At 36.6% G+C, this 21,138-nt stretch overlaps 1 protein-coding gene and 1 non-coding gene across 2 annotated transcripts; both read right to left on the minus strand.

The window, feature by feature from the left end:
- Nucleotides 1-9,018: 9,018 nt before the first annotated feature.
- LOC149029833 (small nucleolar RNA snoR145) lies at nt 9,019-9,170 on the minus strand. The gene has a single exon (XR_016171372.1). It is a non-coding gene; the product is annotated as a small nucleolar RNA snoR145 (small nucleolar RNA).
- Nucleotides 9,171-18,468: 9,298 nt separating this feature from the next.
- On the minus strand, nt 18,469-20,844 carry LOC149029834 (reticulon-like protein B2). The gene is made up of 5 exons (XM_089142182.1): nt 20,498-20,844; nt 19,735-19,915; nt 19,511-19,652; nt 19,085-19,154; nt 18,469-18,968 (listed from the first exon to the last, which is right to left on the minus strand). Exons 1-5 carry the CDS (start codon nt 20,706-20,708, stop codon nt 18,796-18,798), a joined length of 777 nt encoding a protein of 258 aa, XP_088998308.1. The 5' UTR covers nt 20,709-20,844; the 3' UTR covers nt 18,469-18,795.
- Nucleotides 20,845-21,138: the final 294 nt, after the last annotated feature.

The raw sequence follows: 21,138 nt of genomic DNA on the forward strand, positions 1-21,138 counted from the left end.
GAGAGAGTGTTAAAAATGAACTCGAAAATGAGTTTATATCGGAGGTACCTATTCAGCTGACCTCCGATAAGGTCACCTCCTTTGTGAGGGTTCCTTTCAGCTCAATTCCCTACAGGCATCTCCACACTTTCACCCAACAGTGGGCTTTTCAAATTAGGGCCCATGACAAAATGGGCTTTCCGAATCATATAGAATTATTAATATTAATTAATATATAGTATATAGATATACAAGCATGGCTGGATCATGCCAGTGTTCAGACTTGGTTCGCGTTGCACAGGGTTCGATCCTTAACTCCAAAGTTATATTATATTGGTCTTTACTATATATAAATGTGATAATTAGCTCCTTTCTGCCCAATGTGGGACTAAAGTTTTCGTTATAGAAATCATAAAATAAAAGACATGATTAAAACATATATTTAAATAAAATGTATAACTAATATACATAAAGTTTTAAACATATTTCCAACAATCCTCTAGGGGTATTTCCTCCCATCCAATATCCTCCTGTATATTTGGGACATGCATTGCTAAATTGCTTTGGCTCCGAAAGGCTGAATGATCTTATCCTTCGTTTGCCATGCCAACGTGAGCTAATCCTCTATTACATCCACAGGCCAAACCTTCCTAGGCATCGGAATATAGGCCTCCAAATTATCAATGTTACTCCAGATATAGTTACGAGTTTGTGCATCTGCTTGGCATATTGTATCTCATTCTGCAGTCCACTTATGACTGCTTTGGTTGTGTTGCTTCCTTGTATGAGTCCTAATTTACATGTCCACATGATTCATATCTTGCACACATAAAAATTGTATTACTTCGTAAATCAACCTCGCCCAAAACCTTACATATACATTTGGTACGTAGTTCTAGAACTGGTTTAGAGGAGTTTCCCCCTTCATTCCCAGGGCTGAGATTTGCATATCTCTTACCCATTTGGAGACAAACTCAATAACCCATGTGAGGTTGGGATCTATATGCCGAAATACTACCTCATTACGTAGTAACTAAATGCCATAGCAAGTAATCATCATAATTGAAAACATCCAATGTGTTATTAGCATAATCTACAAACCTGGGACCGAAGAATTGGTACCTGAACCAACCCTTGTGGGTTACATTTGGACCAGGGACATCTGACAGGTACTTCTCGACCCAGATTCCCCCCAAAGAATCTTTTCCAGAGAAGTCGCATAGAGAATGGTACGAACTTGGTTTCTTCCCCTTCACATGGAACTTCTAGAGGGAAGGGGCCAAGGAAAAGCTTTCCACATGATGACATCCCAGCATTTAATGCATCAGGGATTCTCATTATCCCACTGCGAATAGGAAAGCTTCTGATACACTCAAGGACTTCCTCGAGCCCAAAGCTGGTGACTCGATTGTCCCTTCATTTGTGAGCCGCGGTCATGTCATCAATAAAGTAACACTGACTTCCAATTCATCGACAAGACATTCCGATGGCGGAACCACCTGGCAACCTGACTTGCCTCCTCATGAAGCCTCTTCCATCATCCACCCTTCGTTGGATCAGATACGTATCCAAAGGCCATAAAACAATAATGAGCTGGTAAGATAGGGATCTATATATATATTCCAGCATCGTGCTTAAGGGGGTCTCTCTCTCTGGTTTTGCTCTTCTGAATCTCCTTTGCTGGATATCTTTCTCAAGAAGAATCTCTAGAGGTGGCTTCCCATCCTCAGAGGCGGCCCACTCTCATCTTTGTTTTGGTCGCAGGAATCAAGCCCAATCCAGGACTAACCAAGGAGCTAAGATTATATTCTTCACACCAACACAACATAACATTGGTTTATCTAGGCTTGCTTGGTAAGACAATACAAACAAACATAATGTGGGAAATTAGTTTGGGGAAAAGATTTAGTTTTTATTCCTAAGACACCATTTGTTTGTAGAAGTAAGGTGAAAAAGAAAAAACATGTGGGACCTATATGTAGTGGTATGAGGGAATATAAAAGGAAATGCAATGATTTTGTGAAAAAGTTTCAAATGTAGATTCTACTTTTGTTGGATCCCACACTTTTTCACAAAGTCAACTTATTTAGTGGGATTTTGAAAAGAAATGGGGTGGAAAAATTTACATGCCACACTAATAGACAAGCTTTTTTAAATTAAGGAAGCTTGTCTGCCCACTTTCTTATTCTATTGAACCAAACAAGAGATTTCATAGAAAAATTTACATCTTCAAACTTTTTCTCACCCCATTTAAGATCCAGCAAACAAACAGTGCCTAAGGAGCCTGCTGCCCATATGCGCCTAATCACGTCACAATCGATATATAGATGCTAATTTGATTAAGTACTTCTACCACCACATAACACGCAATGGTGTTGAACTATAGTCCATCTTGATAAAGTCTCCCCGATGGGTAGCCCTACATTGATCAAATGCACGCACAAAAAAAAAAAACCTTTATGAATTTGAACTTTAAACATCTATTGTGTCTGATCGAGATCCTAGGTTTACATCTAAGTTTTAGAAGTGTTTGCAGAAGGTATTTGGCACTCAATTAAACTTCAGCGCTGCATTTCCTCCACATACTGATGGACAATCTGAAAGGACAATTCAAATTTTGGAGGACATGCTTAGAGTTTGCGTGATTGACTTTAAGGGAAGATGGACTGACCACCTATATTTGGTAGAGTTTGCATATAACAATAGCTACCAGTCTACTATTGGAATGGCACCCTATGAAGCATTATATGGGAGGAAGTGCAGATCTCCAATATGTTGGATGAAGTTGGCGAGAAGCAAGTGTTGGGGCCAGACCTTGTACACAAGACTAGTGAGAAAATAAAATTAATTCAAAAGAGAATGAGGGTTGTTCAAAGCAAACAGAAAATAATGCGGATGTTAGAAGAAAGCCCTTGGAATTTGAGTTGGGCAATAAAGTTTTCTTGAAAGTTGCACTGATAAAAGGTGTAATGAATTTCGGCAAAAAAGGAAAGCTAAGCCTTAGGTACATGGGGCCATTTGAGATTCTAGAAAGAGTTGGAGCAGTGGCATATAGACTTGCTTTACCTCCATATTTGTCCAATACACATGATGTTTTCCATGTATCCATACTGAAAAAGTATGTAGCGGATCCCACACATGTGTTGTAATATGAACCACTAACATTGAAGGAAGATCTCTCATATGAAAAGAAGCCGATTGAAATATTACAAATCAAAGGAGAAATTAAGGAACATATGGGTATCACTTGTGAAGGTGTTGTAGAGCAATCACTCTCAAGTCAAGAAGCTTCATGGGAACTTGAATTCAACATGAGACCTCAACATCCCCAACTCTTTGCTTGATGAGGAATGCAAATTTCGAAGACAAAATTTATTTCAAGGGGGGTGGATGTGATGACCCGCGTCTCATTATATTATTATTATTCTGGTCAACCATTATATTATTATTTTAATGTTGTGTTGGAATGCCTTGATACCTTAGATTAAAATGACGTTTGGATCCTTCTTCTATAACTGGGTCAAAAAATGTTTTCGTTCGCCAATGCCTTATACGGCGAAATTAGACCGCGCTCAATAACTATCGTAATTTTTTGCACTCGAAGGTAATAAGAGGAAACCTCAAGGTAGGCCAAACAAAAGGACCACAAGATGGGCCCGCAACTCTCTAACTAACGTCCATTATTCTAATCATGGATTTTACTGTATAAATGATATTAAATGTGTTTTGATTAATGGTTTAGATGATGACATGTGGCTAGAGAAAGAAGGGACACCTAAGCAACACATGTATTAATCTCTCAAACATGATGGACAAAATTACAAAGATTAAAATTCCTCTCAAATTCCCTAATCTCCAAGACCAAGTCGATGTCCCTCCAAGATGTAGAGAAATGTTCTTGTATTGATTGGATTGCCACCATTGAATCTGACGGATTTCAATTAAGTCGTAGCCCATGTTTATTGTGGTCTCCAACCCACGCTTGATAGCAAATAGTTCCAAGCGAGTAATATTATCCTCAAGAATCCCACCTACAAGTGCAAAAAAAATCATGCTATGTTGATTCCAAGCTATAGATCCATATCCACCAATATTTTCTCTACAAGATCCATCACAATTGATAGCAATCCAGTTCAGTGCCGGCCTTGGCTTTCTTAAACACACGGCTTTAGGTATGTGGAAGGTGACTAGAAGGTGTCAACGAGCAAAGAAGTTTTTGTCCCCCTCCGTGTGTATGACCCTAAGGGGCTGGTGCACAAAGCGAGACCATTTGTCGGTTCGAATCTTCTCATAAACTGCTTGTGCTTCAAAAGTGGTTACATTAAAGATACGATTGTTACGCTATTCCCATATTCTACAAATTGATGTTGTTACAACAAAGCAACGAACGTCTGCTCTTGTTGGAAGACCCTGTCATATGAGAGCATGCCATTTCAAGCTCAGCGTTCCAAGAGTTCAGAGGCCCACATGAGAAACCATTAAGCCACAAATCTCAGTGCCATATTCCTACTAAAAAAGTGCAAGAAAAAAATAAATGCTCCATATCTTCATCCCCATTATTGCAAAGTACACAGGAGGAATCAATTTCAACACCCCAACTTCTCAATTGAGCCCGGTTGAGAGAAGGCCATGACAAACCATCCAAGTCATAAAGGAGAATCATGGATGATTTTTCTTGGACCAAACTAATGACGCTCATATCACTTTCATGGCCCTCTTTCTAATGTTGTCACAGGCCGTTCGTAGAAAGAAAATACCAGTTGGACTAGGTGTCCACACCACTGAGTCGCAAGGAAGGCGAGGATAGAGACAAAGCTTGGAATTTCATCCCAAAGCTCCATAACAATAGGGTCTACAATATCCATCTGCCAATTCCCCTCATCATCTATAAGATGGCTCACCATTGCAAAGATGCTTCTTCCCAAAGCTTAGGTAATTGGCATACTATTCTGTCACAGCGTCCCTCCATCCAACCAGGGATCATATCATAACTGAGTGGATTCTCCATCTTTTATGAGACACTTTACAAGTCCCACAGTCAAATTTCTAGTTTCTAAGATATGACGGAAGGATGAAGAGTATCGGGTGGGTCTTGGTAATGACCAATCCGAATACTTTTTAAGCTAGCGAGTTCTGAAAAAATTCGCCCAACAAGATTGTTCTCCACAAGCGAGTTTCCACATATGTCTCATTAGACCTACAATTTTCCATTCTTTCAAGCGACATAGGGCAAATCCACCCTCTTCCACTTTATTGATTAGACCATCATAGTCAGAGACAAATAAAGTCTTGGATCCAAGTGGGATGCCAAGATATTTGACAGGAAGGTTACCTTCTCAAACTCCAAGAATACTAGTAAAAGCCACTTTGGTATCATTGGAGCTCTTACCAAAAAATAGAGCTATTGACAATCCAAACTAAGTGGCATTTGATTGAATTCCTTTCCCTAAACCAATCAAATCATCTGCAAAACAAATAGTAGTGATACCTGGTTCTTCAATGTCGGTTATGAATGAAATCACTTGAAATTGTTGCCCAGGGATTCAAAGAGCATCTGTGGCACTATGTTAAAAAGAGAAGGAGACATCGGACATCCTTGTCTAAGACCTCTATAGGCCTATTGCTTTTAGTTCCCTACTCTACATATTTATTGCAAAGATCATTGTGAATAGGATGAAAGACATCATTCACAAATTGGTTGACATCAACTAACCGATATTCATCCATGGAAGATAGATTAGTGACAATGTTCTTCTATGTCAGAAACTCTTTATGACTATCATCTTAAATCTGGCAAACAAAAGTTTGCTGCCAAACTTGACCTAAGAAAAGCATGTGACTTAGAATAGGGAACTAACAGCAATAGGCCTATAGTCATTGAAAATTATCTGAGATTCACAGATAAGAGTGAATTTGGAGAGCTTAACTTGCCGAGGGACAATGTGAGTCTGAAGAACTTAATTTGTGAGGGACTAAGGTTTTTGAAAAAATCAGATACAAATTTACAAACATCATCGCCAACAACACTCCAACAATGTTTGTAAAATACAACATCAAACACATCCATTCTTAGTGAACTGTCATCATCCACATCGAAGACTACCGCTTTAATTTCATCATGCTGTTTTAGAAAGCAACTCAACATCTACATGATCAAGTTGTATATTAGTATGAAATTAAAAATCTTGATAAATAATGGGTAGGGAGCCAGCATATGCAATTTCAAAATGCTTGCTCAACTTCAACCAATTATGAATCAATTAAGAGAACAAATCCCCCCCTGTGATAATAACAGAAACAATATTTCTACCCAACTTTAATGACCTGTGAAAAAAATTCAGAGTTACTGTCACCTAATTGTAACCATCGTATTTTGGATTTATGGCACAATTCTAATTCCTTAGCATGTATTAGAGACTTTTTTTTTAATAAAATGTATTAGAGACTTTAACTCTAACACAACCAGCTTCTCATAAATGATAACTTTAATATCAAAGGTATCAAAGGCTAACGTTGATTGAAGATTCAATTCAATCTGGAGCTGCTCCAAATCTTAAAATTTTCTTTTAATCTGGGCATGCCAGAAAACATGTGTTTACGATTACCAAAAAAAAAAATGCGAGAAAACATGGGTCTACCAGTCAAGCGCAACCATATCCTTATTAGTTAAAACCAAGTATCTAATAGTAAAAATAAAAAAATTGGATGATGCTCAATTGCTCCAATTCCATATCCTGATTAGTTTTTCTCAGGTATAAATCAATTAATTGGGCCCCGAACCATGGATGACCAGAGTTCCAAATACCCACTACAACTCCATGTCCAACACATTCGCTAATACGATTTAAGTAAATAGATGAATGCCAACATTAATGCCAAAAAATAAATCACATCCTCTACCCACATTGATAAAAATTATTTTCAATCATAAATATATGCTAACAATTAGATAATTTAAAAATAATGTTTTTTTTTTAATTTGGCCAACTTAAATTAGGCCCAAAACATATTTGTTCACTAAAAGTTAATTTTATCTCCATTGGTCCAAAATCATCAACTTGAAATATTACAAAACTTCAAACATTATTCTATTACCCTTGTTAAAATAAAATGTGTTATAACTAAATGCCCCTCACTTCTCTCTCACTGTATATTTCACCCATCCTCTTCTTACCATTCAACGAAAATACTATTAGACCACCACTCATAGTTTGACAAAATCGATAGCCTAAATATCACCCTCACTCTCTCTCATTCATTCCTGGTAATATATACAAGGATCACAACTTCCTGATTTCAGTGTAAACCTAGTTTGGTGACATCTTTTACCGCTTAACTAGACCTGCAAGGGAAGTTTGAAGAAGCAAAAATCCTACTCTCCTAATCAAATTTTGGGATTTCAAAATGAAAGAGGGAATAGGAATAGTTAATATCCGCAAGGTAAATTTATTAATAGAAAAAAAGATGGACACTCAAATTTAGTCAGGAACAAAGTTCAAAAGTCAGAGACGAAGGAAGAAGAGGTTTAGTAAAGACACTTGGTGGGGAACTTAAAACCAGAGACAATATAACAATTTGACTGCGGTAAGAGCATTAGTGCAAATCACATTTTAGTTTAACAATAAGGGTTAAAAAGTTGACATTGAGTTTTTGTAATATCTAAAGTTCAATGACTTTGGACCAACTAAAATAAAATCTACTTAAATGAACAAACAATATTTTGAACCCAATTTAAGTAGGCCAAATAGAAAAACCCTTTAACATATGATTCTTAAAGAACTAACAAAAATATATTCAATTCCATTTACCATTTAAGATAGATTGCTAATCTTATGGATTTAAGATCCCATAAAATTAACAATATGGCTAATGGGGTTAAATCTATTTTGGTAATTCTTAAAAAAATTAGATCATGTTTTTAAACATTCAACATTAAACACATCCAATCATACCAAGAGTTGGAATCACCACCTCCCTTCACGAAAGAATACTCTACCTACACTTTTTAACCACAAAAATAGAAAAGCTTATAAGAATTTATAATTTCTAAGATAAAATCTAGAATGTATTCTTTATGACCACTATTCTTGTGATAAAAAAGCATAGAAAGATCGTATTCCCCATCAAAGGAGGTGATGCAATACCAAGTTATCACGTTGAAGTTTCTTAGCCTACAAAATCTTCATGATGAATGGGTGGTGAAAATGAGAAACCTCATTAGAAAATATGAAAGAGACAAGAACATCTCTCAAAAAATGAGTGAGGGGGTTAAGAGAAAATGCAAGATTGATGCCAAGATATGTATGGGATTCCTATAAATGGACAATCCATACTTGAGGGATGTTAGAAATAACAAAAGCAGATGTACCAGAGAGGGAAAATGGAAGTGGAATTTGGAACCCCCTTCCAGTTAAATATTCCCCAAAAGCTCAATTAATTTATGCCTCCAGAACAAAGCCATCAAGAGTTTTTCATTCTCGTGTAGCTGAAAGAAGAGGCACTAACATAGACAAACCCAAATACCCCTAAATACGAAATCAAGAGATAACGCTCCAACAAACCCTAATTTGTGAAACACAGAGACATCTCTCTTATTGGACTTGGTGATCATATAGGCGAAACGAAGGAGATTATTTTCTTAAAGCCCTATGATTCAGTTAAGAAAGAAAAGAAGAAAAAAGCTAATTTCGATGCAAATTCCACCATTTTCCTGGCAAAATATAAGACCAAGAAGCAAATCCTCGATTTCTGGGGAAATTTTCAGTTGGATGAACTGGACGAATGCAATGCCTTGATATCTGCGATCTTCTTTTCAGAGAGGTGAAATAGAAAGTATTTTCGATATCGGAGATATGAGATTCTAAGGTTTCAATTAAAGACATAGAAATTTGAGTGCAAATACAAGTTGTGGATTTGCTTAGGGTTCCAGGTTCTAAGATTAAATAATCAATAAATGATTGAACAGAGATGGCGAAAGAGGAGGAATCTCATCAAGGAGAAGAGAGAATTGGGTAACTACGAGCAGAAGGACATAAAGGATCGAATGTAGCCAAGGAAATGTAGATGATCCAAAACGAGAAATACTTTGGGCATCCAACGAACCGGCCAAAAACACTCTCGATCTTCGAAGGTTTAATTTTGTTAGAGAGATCTCTTCTTAGAGTTCCACCCCTCTGCTGGGACCTTCGATTTCCGTATTTTTTAAAGGAACTCAAACATGCAATGAAATAAAAAGAGAGATTTGTAAGCGGAGATTTGAAGAATGTATGAAAATACCAGATTTGGATGACAACCGGACACAGATACAAATCAGGTCCGGCGATCTAAATTCATTTAAATTAAATATTCGAAGGCAAACTTGAATAAAAGCGCATCAATCTAAAGCACTTCCTCCATAGGTCCTTCGTATTAGAATGAAATTCTGAGAACAGATATAACAAAAAGATAGAATGAACAAAAAGAAATGCAGAAACAGATGATGCTCGGTGAATACGAACCAGAAGGTGTTCATCTTGCGGGATCCGAAAACCCTACAATCTATGACATTCTTTCTTCCTTTCTCGTCACTGCATCTCCTCAAGCAACAGAAAAATACAAAGAGAAAATAAACGTTCGCTACACATTCTTCTCAGGGTAAACGACTGAAAATCTGAAACCCTAAGTACTAAAGATGAGAGGAGGTGGGCACAATAAATAGCTTTTAATGTTGGAGTGGGCCAGCCTTAAACCCTAGCCATACACGAATCAAAACCCTAACCCTATTCAACCGGTAAACGTTCAAAAATTTGAGGGTAATTTTCATATGAACCCCAAGGTTTGATCTATGTCATTTTTAGTCCAAAAAAATTGAAACTTTGCATATGCCTCCCCTGTGCTATAAAGAAAATCATTTTAAGGACAAATTATCGTTTCTATGACCAATTTGCTCTTATTCTTTTTTTGTTGGCAAATTTCATTTGGACCCTTGAAATTTGATTTATGTCATTTCTAGTCCAAAAAAGCTGAAATTTTGCATTTGTCACCTCTGCACTACAAAAAAAAGTGAATTTAATGATAATTTATCACTTTTATTATCAATTTTCCTTTTTTTTTAATTTATTAAAACATATACATCCTACCATCAAAACCCTGACCCCCCCTTTAATCCAAAAATTATAGTACATGCAGGTAGGATGTATGTAAAAAATTAAAATATTAAAATAATAATAATAATAAGGGCAAATTGGTCATAAAAGCATAATTTATCCTTAAATTCACCCTTTCTATAGTATATGGGAGGCAAATGCAAAGTCTCAACTTTTTTAGACTAAAAATGACATAAACCAAACTTCAGGGGGTCCAAATGAAATTTGCCAAAAAAAAAATAATAAGGGCAAATTGGTCATAGAAACGATAATTTGTCCTTAAATTGACTTTTTCTATAACACAAGGGAGGCATATGCAAAGTTTAAAATTTTTTGGACTAAAAATGATCTAGACCAAACCTCAGGGGGTCTATATGAAAATTACCCAAAATTTTAACCCAAATATGACCCTATTAGGGTTTATTAAGTCTGCTGCCTTGATAAAACCGGATCCACATCTTCAAAGGGAGTTTTGTCGTCTACAAGGAACGAACCACATGGCCTCTTCATTGAGAAGTATATATCTCACCACTCTACCAACACATGTGGCATTAAGTAATCCGACAGTCACCCAATTCAAACAAATTTTAAATAAAATTCAAATTTAGTTTGAACTGGTAACGGTTGGATTACATAGAGTCACATGGCACAATCCTAAAAGAGCCTTGTAGGGAATTGTAAGAAAATGAATTTTAATCGTGGTGCTCGAAAGCTGGCCCAGATGAACCTCATATTCAAAAAAAAAAAAGAATTTTAACCCCAAGGGGTGGCTTAGTTGGCAAAGCCCAACGCTTCCATGTAGGAGGTCAGAGTTCGAATCCCCTCAGGGCTAGCGGCGAAGCCCTCCTATGTTAATAATATAAAAAGCGTCTTGAGGATGTAGACGTGGTGCGCACAAGCTGGCCGGATGAACCTCATTTCCGAAAAAAAAAAAATAGAATTATAGAGCGCCAATGGTGGGTTAGTTGAGCGGTTAAAAGCTCAAACTCCCATGGGGAGGTCTGGATTCGCACCCAGCATTTCGTTTCAATATAAAAAACATTAGTACCCAAAAAGTATTGGGTAAGCCCTGATAATATAAGGTTGGCCTAATTTACCATGATCTTAAACCTAATTTTTATCCCTTTTTATATAATATATTAATTTAATAAATTTAGCAAACATAACCCGTTATATTATAAATAAATCCATTGCTTACAAACAAAGGCATGATTAGTTCAAATAAAAATCCACTTATTACCTAAAATGTAAAAGTAAACTTTTTCTAAGACAAGGTAATACTCAATAACATGAAATTTTGTTGGGGTAATTGTATTACAAATTCTTCAAACACACAAAAAATGAAATTGTAATACAATTGAGAGATGAAGATCTTTAGCAAATCCAGAGAGCTTGAAGTTGCAACCAAACGAACTACCAATCAATGAGGTTGAATCACACCTTGAATGCTATCTTTAAGGTAATTGATGCACCCTACTACCAAGGGTTCTTTGCACCAAGATAAAGCAACCTCCAACTAGAAGATAAGGTAGTTCTTCTAGTCCCTTCAAAGAGCCAAAAGCTAGAGCACAACACTTAGACAACTCAAAGAAAGAAATTAACTTTGTAACACAAAATAATGTGAGAGTGAAGAGTGTCTCAATTGCACACAATATGCAAGGAAGTGTTGGGTTTATATAGGCCCAAACCACACCTCCTCACAAGGGGAGAATCAATTCTCCACTAATGGAGAATCAATGGCTTGTCCCTCTCATCCACTAATGTGAATAAACCCCCTTGACCTAACCTCCCCACTACTTGGGGAAGTAACTCTCATATTCACTTCTTTGGAATGAATAGAATTTAACCCATTTAAAGACCTTAAATGATCATGAAGTTGAAATGAGAAATGAAGGTCAAGAGTTAGAATCTGAATAATTCCACCATTCAAGAAAGCCCACCTCATCATCATGATCAAGACCTTTAAGACCCATGACCAATGTATTGGTCATGAAGAGCCTCATAACCAAGGTCATTAAGGGCCTCCTTTACTCATGGTGCCTCATTACCACCCTTACCTCAAGGGTCCCACACACAAACAAAACAATTAAATAAAAGAAATGCAAAAACTAATTTTAAAACTTAATATAAATATAATATAGATTTTAATAAAAAACCTAACAAATTTCAAAAAAATTCAAATCAGCACAATATGTCAAGAAATATATATGATACATCTAAATTTTATTTTTGGCTAATTTTTCATCTGGACCCTTTGAGGTTTGGTCTATATAATTTTTAGTCCAAAAATATTGATACTTTACAATTGCCTTTCTGTACTATAGAAAAGTCAATTTAATAACAAATTATCACTTTTGTGATCAATTTGCCCTTTTTCTTTTTTGGGGTAATTTTCATTTGGACCTCCTGAGGTTTGGTCTATGTCATTTTTATTCCAAAAAAGCTGAGACTTTGAATTTGCCTCCCCTATAGTATAGAAAAAATCAATTTAAGGACAAATGACATAGAAGCAGATGTAAAGTCTCAGTTTTTTTTTTTCTAAAAATGTAATAGACCAAACCTCAGGGTCCAAATGAAAATTACCTAAAATTTAGAATAAAGGCAAATTGGTCAAAATATGGATATATGTCTTTAAATTGACTTTTCCCAAAATTTAGAATAAAGGCAAATTGGTCAAGAAATGAATAATTTGTCTTTAAATTGATTTTTTCTATAGCACAAGGGAAACAGATGCAAATTCCCAATTTTTTTTGGATTAAAAATGACATAGACCAAACTTTAGGAGGTCCATATGAAAATTACCTTTTTTTTTTATGAGAAAATAAAATATATTAAAAATTAAGTTTTTTTTTTTTTTACAATTACATATTGTTCTAATGTCCTAATATTTGTGTCATTTGCCGAGTCTAGTTTCAAGAACCAATATTTTATTTGTTGGGATTTAAAAGCAAAAATTTCCAAAGCTTTGGTATGTGATGAGATCTCTGCCAAGTTGGGGATTAGTTTGAGGGGCCAAGTACGGTTCCAATTTCCTCCTGAGATAGAATTGATAGCTTCTTTATCAAAAAAAAAAGAACTTGCAATATTTGATTTGCTCCACAGTCGAGTTGTCTTGATTCCTTGAATAATACCCATCACCTATGCTTCTAGTAAAGTTTCATTTTGTAGGTGCCCTTTGGTAAGAGTCTAGAATTTATGCTCCCAAAAATGTCTCATCCTCCATTCGATGCAATTCAAAAATTCATTGTGTACTCTTGCACACATTAAAGTTGATAAGCACAAGAATTTAGAAATGATATGTTGATAGACATGGTGCTCATGATTTTCATTTATTTGTGGTTGATCCTCTATATTGTTGGTTATTGATGGTGGATTTAGTTTTAAATCCCGTATCCATTGATGACTGTTAAACCCTAATAGGATTTGGTTCATTGTTTTAGATTTATAACCACTTGGGTTTCATAATGATTTGGTTCAATTAGTGGTTTGATTCATTCGGTTCAGACTAACGAATTGGACTAGACTAACTCAAAATCAATATGTTTCTCAATCCAAGCCTGTTCTCCGCCTTGGGTTGGTCACATTTGGGTCTTAAAGTCTGGTTTTGTTTAATGGTTTGATCCCACAATTGATGTCCCTACCTCTCTTTCCCCCATATGTTTCAAGTGTTTGTGGTTTTATTAGAGATTTTCATCGAGTTTCATTCAGTTCACCATTAAATGATGAACACGTGTCATATTTTAATTATAGGGGTAGGATTTTTTCAATCCTTAATCATGATTCTGTTAAGTTTATCCTAAGCAATATGTGGGCTTAGATTAATTATTGAAGTTAATAATTGATGGGAGTCTCAACAAATCGGTTTAATGCATTATCATTAGGTTTGAGATGGGCTAAACCGATCCATTAAGAAAGATGAGAAGATTGGAGAAGGCTCATCAATTGAAGAAGATTTCAATATTATCAAGGTTTGGATTAAGGTATATCCAATACTCTCTAAAAATTATATTATATCGCATTATTTTTTTTTATAATTTTTATTAGGGTTTTAAGGAAAACCCTAAATGTTCTTCACAGGTTCACCCACTCATTCATCTAACCTATGGTGTCTCCTCTCTTTCGACTCTTGTATCTTCTTCTTTCTCCTTCTTGACCGTAGAATTAGAATATGACTGTTTTCTATCATTTGACAGTGAAGTAGATGAAACTTGGAGCATGTTAACACAGGAAAAGTGTTGGCCAAAAAAATAAACACACGAACCGATAAAAATTCACAGTGTGAAGTTCTTAAAAACCAAGCCTAAACTTGGAACCCTTTTCTTTGCCCTAGCCCACCCAGGGAATTCGCCAGCAGGACGCGCGCGCCAAGGCAAGAACCCACAAAGCAAGGAACGGACGGCCAAACAAAGGGCAAGAGAAAAATAAAACAAAAACGCCAAGGAGGAGAGAGGAGGGGAACCCGCCAGGGAGAGGCAGGGGGCGGCAAGAAACCCACCCCAATAAAAAGCGCCTACCCAAAAAAACAAAAACAACATCATAGGGAAATGGAAACAAAAACACCACGACGAACCCCAACACACCGAACGCTAGAAACCCCGGAGGCCGAGACGAAAGCGCAGAAACCACACGAGGAAGAGAGAAAACGACAGCGGACAAGGAGATGAACAAGAAAAAAGGGAAGACCCGAGCCGGAGACAACCCGACGAGAAAAACGCGAAAAAAAACCACCAAGACAAGAGGGCGCGAGCACCGAGGCCAACACACCGCCCAACCCACCCGGCAGACGACGGGAGACAAAGAAACCGGCAGGAGCATCGAGGAACGGATGGGAAGAATAAATAGGGTAGATTTTAATCTAAAAAGAAAACGTTGGAAGTAAAAAACAAATTAAACACCCCCTCGTTTAACCCACCGTTGGTTTTCCTTGTAAAGTTGGTGAACCGCCTGGCGGCGCCCCGGCGCATAAATCCCCCACCCTAGCCTTAATCCCGACTAGGCCTACTTTAATACAATTCGCTGGAAAGAGAGGACCTTTTCTAGATTCTAAAAATGAAGGAACATTCTCATTCAATTCTTCTTTCCGTGTTACCAGTTTTGATTTGCCAATTCAAAATAATTGGCACAGAATGTGACCTCGTGAGGGCACGAAATCTTCTTTCGGCAGGAAAAGAAAAGCTTTAACCTAATCCTTCAAAGGAAAACAGGCCATCACAGCTAAAAGAACAGCTTTAATCTAGAAAAAGACCAGCACAGACAACCAACCTTGAATATTCCTCTTGCCTAACCATCATTTTTTTTTATGGAATTTGAAATCATTCCCTCCCTCTCATTCAAGTCCAGAATTTTTGGGGAAGATTTGCTATTTTGATGGAAATTGAATTTCGGGGTAGTGGTCTAATGGTTCAAAGCTTACCCCATACATTTTGCTAGTCCCCCAAGTCAAAATCTCAGGTTTGAACCCCATACATTTTGTTCTTCTGTGTTTTTTTTATTTGGCCTCTACCTACTCTTATGAACTAACTATACTATGCTAATGGGACTAGTGCTTACACTGGTAGTTTACAAGACTTAGCGGAGGTGCAAAGCAACTACTATTGCATCCCCTCTTTAGTATACCCAAAAACCAATAATTGTACGGAAAAAAAGATTTAAAGATTTAAAGATCCTTTTTCGTCAATTAAGTATATTCTTAGTGATCATGGTTGTGCTAATCATTTCCAGGAATCTGTTCACTTCTTCCATCATAATCAATGGATCCTTTTTTTCCAATTAACGCTGTCCAAATCCTAGTGGAATTTTTTTTACCTTTTTGTCGTTTTCAAGTCACAATGCCGTGCAACATCTCAAAGAAGCATTTATGTGTATTGTGTCCAATAATTCAAGAGAAACAGAGACAGTGAACATTCAGACTCTCTGATATGACCACCACGAGGTCCTGATCTTTTGTACTCTGTTCTTGCTGGGAGGATTTCCCCAGACTTGTTTCCTCTCCCATATAAGTCTTATAATTAACGATGACAGTAAGACATCCTCACGCGAGTGGGCCAACTCAATCACCAAATCTTCACGTGAGTGGACCCGATGCAATTACCAAAATTTCTTTATTTTTAATTTGGTTAGGATTTATATTCTCTACAATTTGGGTTCCAACAATTATCTGCAATTAGCGATTAAGATTGTGACACTTGACTATTTAATTTCTCCTGCCTTCTCTTCTCTTACCTCGCTGCAGGTAAACAACCGTTATACCCCTTTTTCTCCACCGTTACACTCCCATCTTAGGTATACCTATAAATGATAGCCTAAATTTGCATCTCGTATTTGTTTCATATTGTATCCAAAAATTTTATTACCGAAAAATATCTATTTCTGTACACTAAACAACCGGATTCAGATTCAAAAAATTGCTTACCAGATCAAATAACATCTAAATACAACAAAGTATTCAACACTTTTTTTCTTTAAAAAGGAATGATAATAGGATTCAGTACCCGTACAATAATCGAATAATCGAAAATTACCCGGTTGGAATAAATTTCAAACACTTTTCTCTAAAAAATGAGCTAATAGTCGGATTCGGATGCTGGTAATCAGGAATCAATAATCGGATATTTTATCGAATCGAATTATTATCGAATATCTATTAATTTCTGGATTCAAATTTGAATGCCTTCTCTAAATTTCTGCCAAATTTGAATTCAGAACATGGTTTTACTAATTGGATGCAAATTCGAATATTGGTGTATTCGAATCGAATCAAATCCATTTACAGATCTAAATATTAGTCAAGCAAAGTCTTTGCATCAAGACTCTCTCTCCCCCTTGCAAGGGTAGAAATTATGCTCAGCATTTTATAAGAGTTGATTCTTATTTCTATTACAAGTTAATTATTAGATTGCAAGAGTGAGCAGGAGGAAATTCCTCATGGAGTTGGAGTTTATTAGATCTCCACGAATCTTCTCCCTAAGGCTGCGTTTGTTTGCTGGAATAAAGGTGGGGTGGGAAAATTCTTGAAAAGAATCCAGATTTCTTACTTTTCCTTGGATCCTAAAATGGTAAATTGTTTGGTTACTTGGGGTGGAAAAGTGAGAGACAAGTTTTTTTGATTCTTGCCTACTGATATGGCAGCTCAACTTTCTCATCTCAAGCTATTTTAAAACCCCACATATTTGGTGAGAATTTGTGAAAAAATTAGAAAAAATAAAAAGTGAGACCCACCACAATTACTTTTTCACAAAATCCTTTCATTTCTTTTTCTTTTTTTTCCCTCGTCCCAATACATAGGACCCACATTTTTTTTCCCACCCCACCTTTGCAAACAAACGCAGCCTAACGATTTACCTGCCTCTAGGGAAAAGAAGGTAGGAGAAATTACCAGAATTAGTGGACCATTTGGTTATTTGATTCTAGATATTTAAAAAATCTAGAGATTTCAAATTTATAGTAAAGATTCATATAACTAACTATTTTGTTGGCCTAAATCTTTAGAATGAAATCTATAAATTTATCATGAAAAAACATCTATAGAGTCGTAGTTCAAATGTAATATGATCACTTTATATAATTCACCCCACACCTATAAATCAACAGATTCACCTTTTCTGTGTAAAAAGGTAATCTCAAAATTTCATAAATCTAAAGATTCATACAACCAAACGGGTATAAATCCCCCATTCATGAATCTAAAAATCTAAAAAATCTAAAGATTTCAAATTTATAGAATCATGGTTCATATGGTTAACCTGAATCTTCAAAATGAAATCTATAAATTCATCTTCAAAAAAATCTATGGAGTTATGATTCAAATGTTTAAACACTTCTATAGTAAGTCAAATCTCTGGATTTGACCTCATACCCAAAAATCTACAACTTTACCTAGATTTCATGAATCTAAGAATTCACAAAACCAAACAGGTCTAAATCTCCCATTGGGGATTTGATACCAGATTTATGAATCGAGAATTAGACGATTTGAAATATCAAGATTCATGTAACTGTGATTAAGAGGGACCAAAGTTCGAAAAAAAAAAAAAAAAAAAAAGTAATTGCCTAATCCACAACCCCTTAAACCCATAGGACGTTGATCTCGTTTGACTCCGGCCTGTAACCAAACAGGCCCTAAAGTAATTGCCTAATCCAGGGTTCAACTTCGAAGCTTTTGACATATTGGTCTAAGTCCGTGACACAAACCTAAGTCTTTGACAATATCAAAAGGGGAGCCAGTTATGTCCAACAGTATCCTATTCTATCAGATTTCAAGGAAATTAGGTCACAAAATAAGCAGAATACCATAAATCCCACCTACACAACACTGTTACAAAAAGCATATCTTAAGGTCACAACATCAAAAATAGTCTCCACCTCGTCTCAAAGCGACCCAAAAATACTCTTTAACTGCAAATTAGAGGAAGCATAACAAGATTTTAAACAGCTGGCCAATTCCTACAAAATAAAATTTTCATCCAAATGGAGAGAACCCAAAACACATACGAAGAACACTAAGAAAATAAGACATTGGGTTCTCACCCGTAATGCACAAGGAGTCCAAACAACCTGAGCCCACAAAAACAAAAAATAATCATGGAGCGAGGAAAAGCATAGCTACCCAAACGTCTGTCATATTATACTAAAGTCTCTCGAGGATACCCGCTTTCACTGGGCTTTTTTCTTGTCTTTCAGAGGATACCCGCTTTCACTGGGCTTTCTTCTTGTCTTTCAGAGGCCCCCTTGGTATCTTGCTTAGAACCTTGGCATCGAATAGTACATACTGTTTCTTTATCTCAACCATTGCCTTCTCGGCAAATGAGTCCACCTGAACTTCGTACTTCTCATAGAGCACTGGCACCGTGTGCAACAACACAAATACTGTTTCCAAAAGTAGAAAAATCAGTATTCTAAATCCAAACCACAAAATGGGCGATGAACAAGAACGAGACGAAACCGAAAATAAAGAATATTATAAACCATCAAATTGATAATACCTATGTAAAATAAAGTCAAGAAGTTGCAACAGCTCCCCAGGATTGATAGTACCCACAAGCCAGCGATCACCTGAGATCAAGAGAAGGAACAAAACCTTATCAGTTCCATGAAATCTCTGGCTTCAAATCCGACAAGGATGTTAACAAAGTACAAAAGGAAATATGCCAGCAACATCAATCCTGATAAGGTCATAAAGAATGTAAGAACGAAAATACCCCTGCTACATCAATCCTAATAACAGCGAAGAAGGTAAAAATTCCCTAGATGAATAGAGCATAAATTCATCATCCATTCAAGCAATTTGGGGGTGTTAATGAGCTTATTTCTGGCTCATATGAAGTTCGTAAATTCAATCACGTTCTAGATTTGGGGCTCAATTATAGGATTAACATTTGGGGCACAAATTTGCATAGGAAACAACATACACCGAGGAATTTCTTCAGATCTTTCCCTGACGCAATATCTCTTAGCACAGCTAATGCTCGGTTAACTTCAAAGTGCAAGGAGGCAGCAAACTGGACAACAGGTTCCTGAGGAATAGAAACTTCAGGGATGCGCGGGGGAGACCTGAGGGCAGGAAACAACTACTTCAGGAATCAAACAAAACTAGATCTGACAACAGGAAGAAGAGAGTTAGATGAACCATTACTTGTTGATGAAAGTTGTAGCGTTAGACCAGACGAATAAAATGGCCAAAGAGAGTATCAAACAATGGCACACTAGAGTGAGCAGATGGTATTCAAGCAGCTCGAAGAATATCCAAATCGCCGTGGCTCCTCCAAGCACACTGCCCGAAATCTTCTTGTTCCTCCACAAGAACACATCAGCAGCTGCACCAAAAGATTCCAAAAGATATTAACATCTATAGTGAAAGATACGTGTGCAATAAAGTTCCCCTTGCGACTTCAAACGAAAAAAAATTGAAATTACAGTACTGCAAACGGATTTCCCAAGAGCATAACCGTCCGAATAAAAGAAGCACTGTATAATTTAAAGGTTTAAGCACAATGGAATACAGCTAAAAGACTAAATCTTTCTTAATCATTAAGTAAAGGAAAATAAAGATCCAAAACCATATTTTAAACACTTGAGAAGAAAGAAAACTATTAGCTAAACTGATCAAACTAATATTCATAAGAGGAGATCTCTGAATCTGAACATTTGAAAAAGAAGAAAATCGGAGTAAATACACGCCCGATCTGTATTCATTTAGATCGGAAAACTTCAATTTCACATCACAATAACAGAAAAACAATTTTTGGTAGATAAAAGAACAGAGTTCTAAGAAACGAAACAAATAGGGTTTAACAAGACTAAATACGATCAGTATTTTTTTTCCCCTCTACAGTAACCAATTAAATGATAGACACACAACAGAAGAGGATAAAAACTTATTCCATCAGTTTCCTTACGTTTTCCACCTCCCAAGACCTTGTGCACAGGCTTCTTCTCCCTCCCGAAAAGCCGAGAAACCGCAGATTTGATATCTGAATGCGAAGACTTTTCATCTTCAGAATCGGAAGAAGAAGACGACGACGAATCATGATGAAGCTTCTCCGCAATCTTCTCCATCAATGACTCTCCGGCAGGGCTAGGGCTTGAATCCTCGGTGTGATCAGCCATCGCAACCTTTTCTCCAACCTAACTTCGATCTAAACCCTAAAATCCGTCAAGACAACTGAATACAAAACACACTCACCTCTTTTCTCTTCTCTTTCAAAAGTGAACACTCTTCTTTCTTCGTCCAAGGTCCTTAATAACGGTGAGAAGAATGCAATCTCAGCCGTTCGATATAGACGAATCCGAGCCTCTCCGTCCATTTTTCCGAACCTCTTGCTTCGGAGCGTTCAAAATCCGAAAAGTGAAAAAATTTCTCAGATCCTGAGACTAAACGGCAGATCGTCAAATCCGACGGCAGTGGTGTCAGTCGTCAATTACTCTTTAAGTGGCAATAAGGAAATTAACACCGAAATCAAATATAACATAAAAGCCAACTTTACACGTGGCATTATTTTATTGGTAGGGAGGCCACCCTGGACGGTGGAAAGGACGT

The sequence above is a fragment of the Hakea prostrata genome, chromosome 1 (assembly GCF_041222555.1).
Source record: "Hakea prostrata isolate BN-2017 chromosome 1, UWA_Hpros_2, whole genome shotgun sequence".
NCBI lineage: Eukaryota > Viridiplantae > Streptophyta > Magnoliopsida > Proteales > Proteaceae > Hakea > Hakea prostrata.

Bases quoted from the DNA above. Each gene is read 5' to 3' on its own strand.
- LOC149029834 (XM_089142182.1), bottom strand. From the start codon at position 20,708: ATGGCTGATCACACCGAGGATTCAAGCCCTAGCCCTGCCGGAGAGTCA. The intron at 19,155-19,510 runs GTATGTTGTTTC...TCTTGATCTCAG, and splicing joins ATCTGAAGAAATTCCTCGGT to GTGATCGCTGGCTTGTGGGT. The intron at 18,969-19,084 runs GTATTATCAATT...TTTTGGAAACAG, and splicing joins CTTGACTTTATTTTACATAG to TATTTGTGTTGTTGCACACG.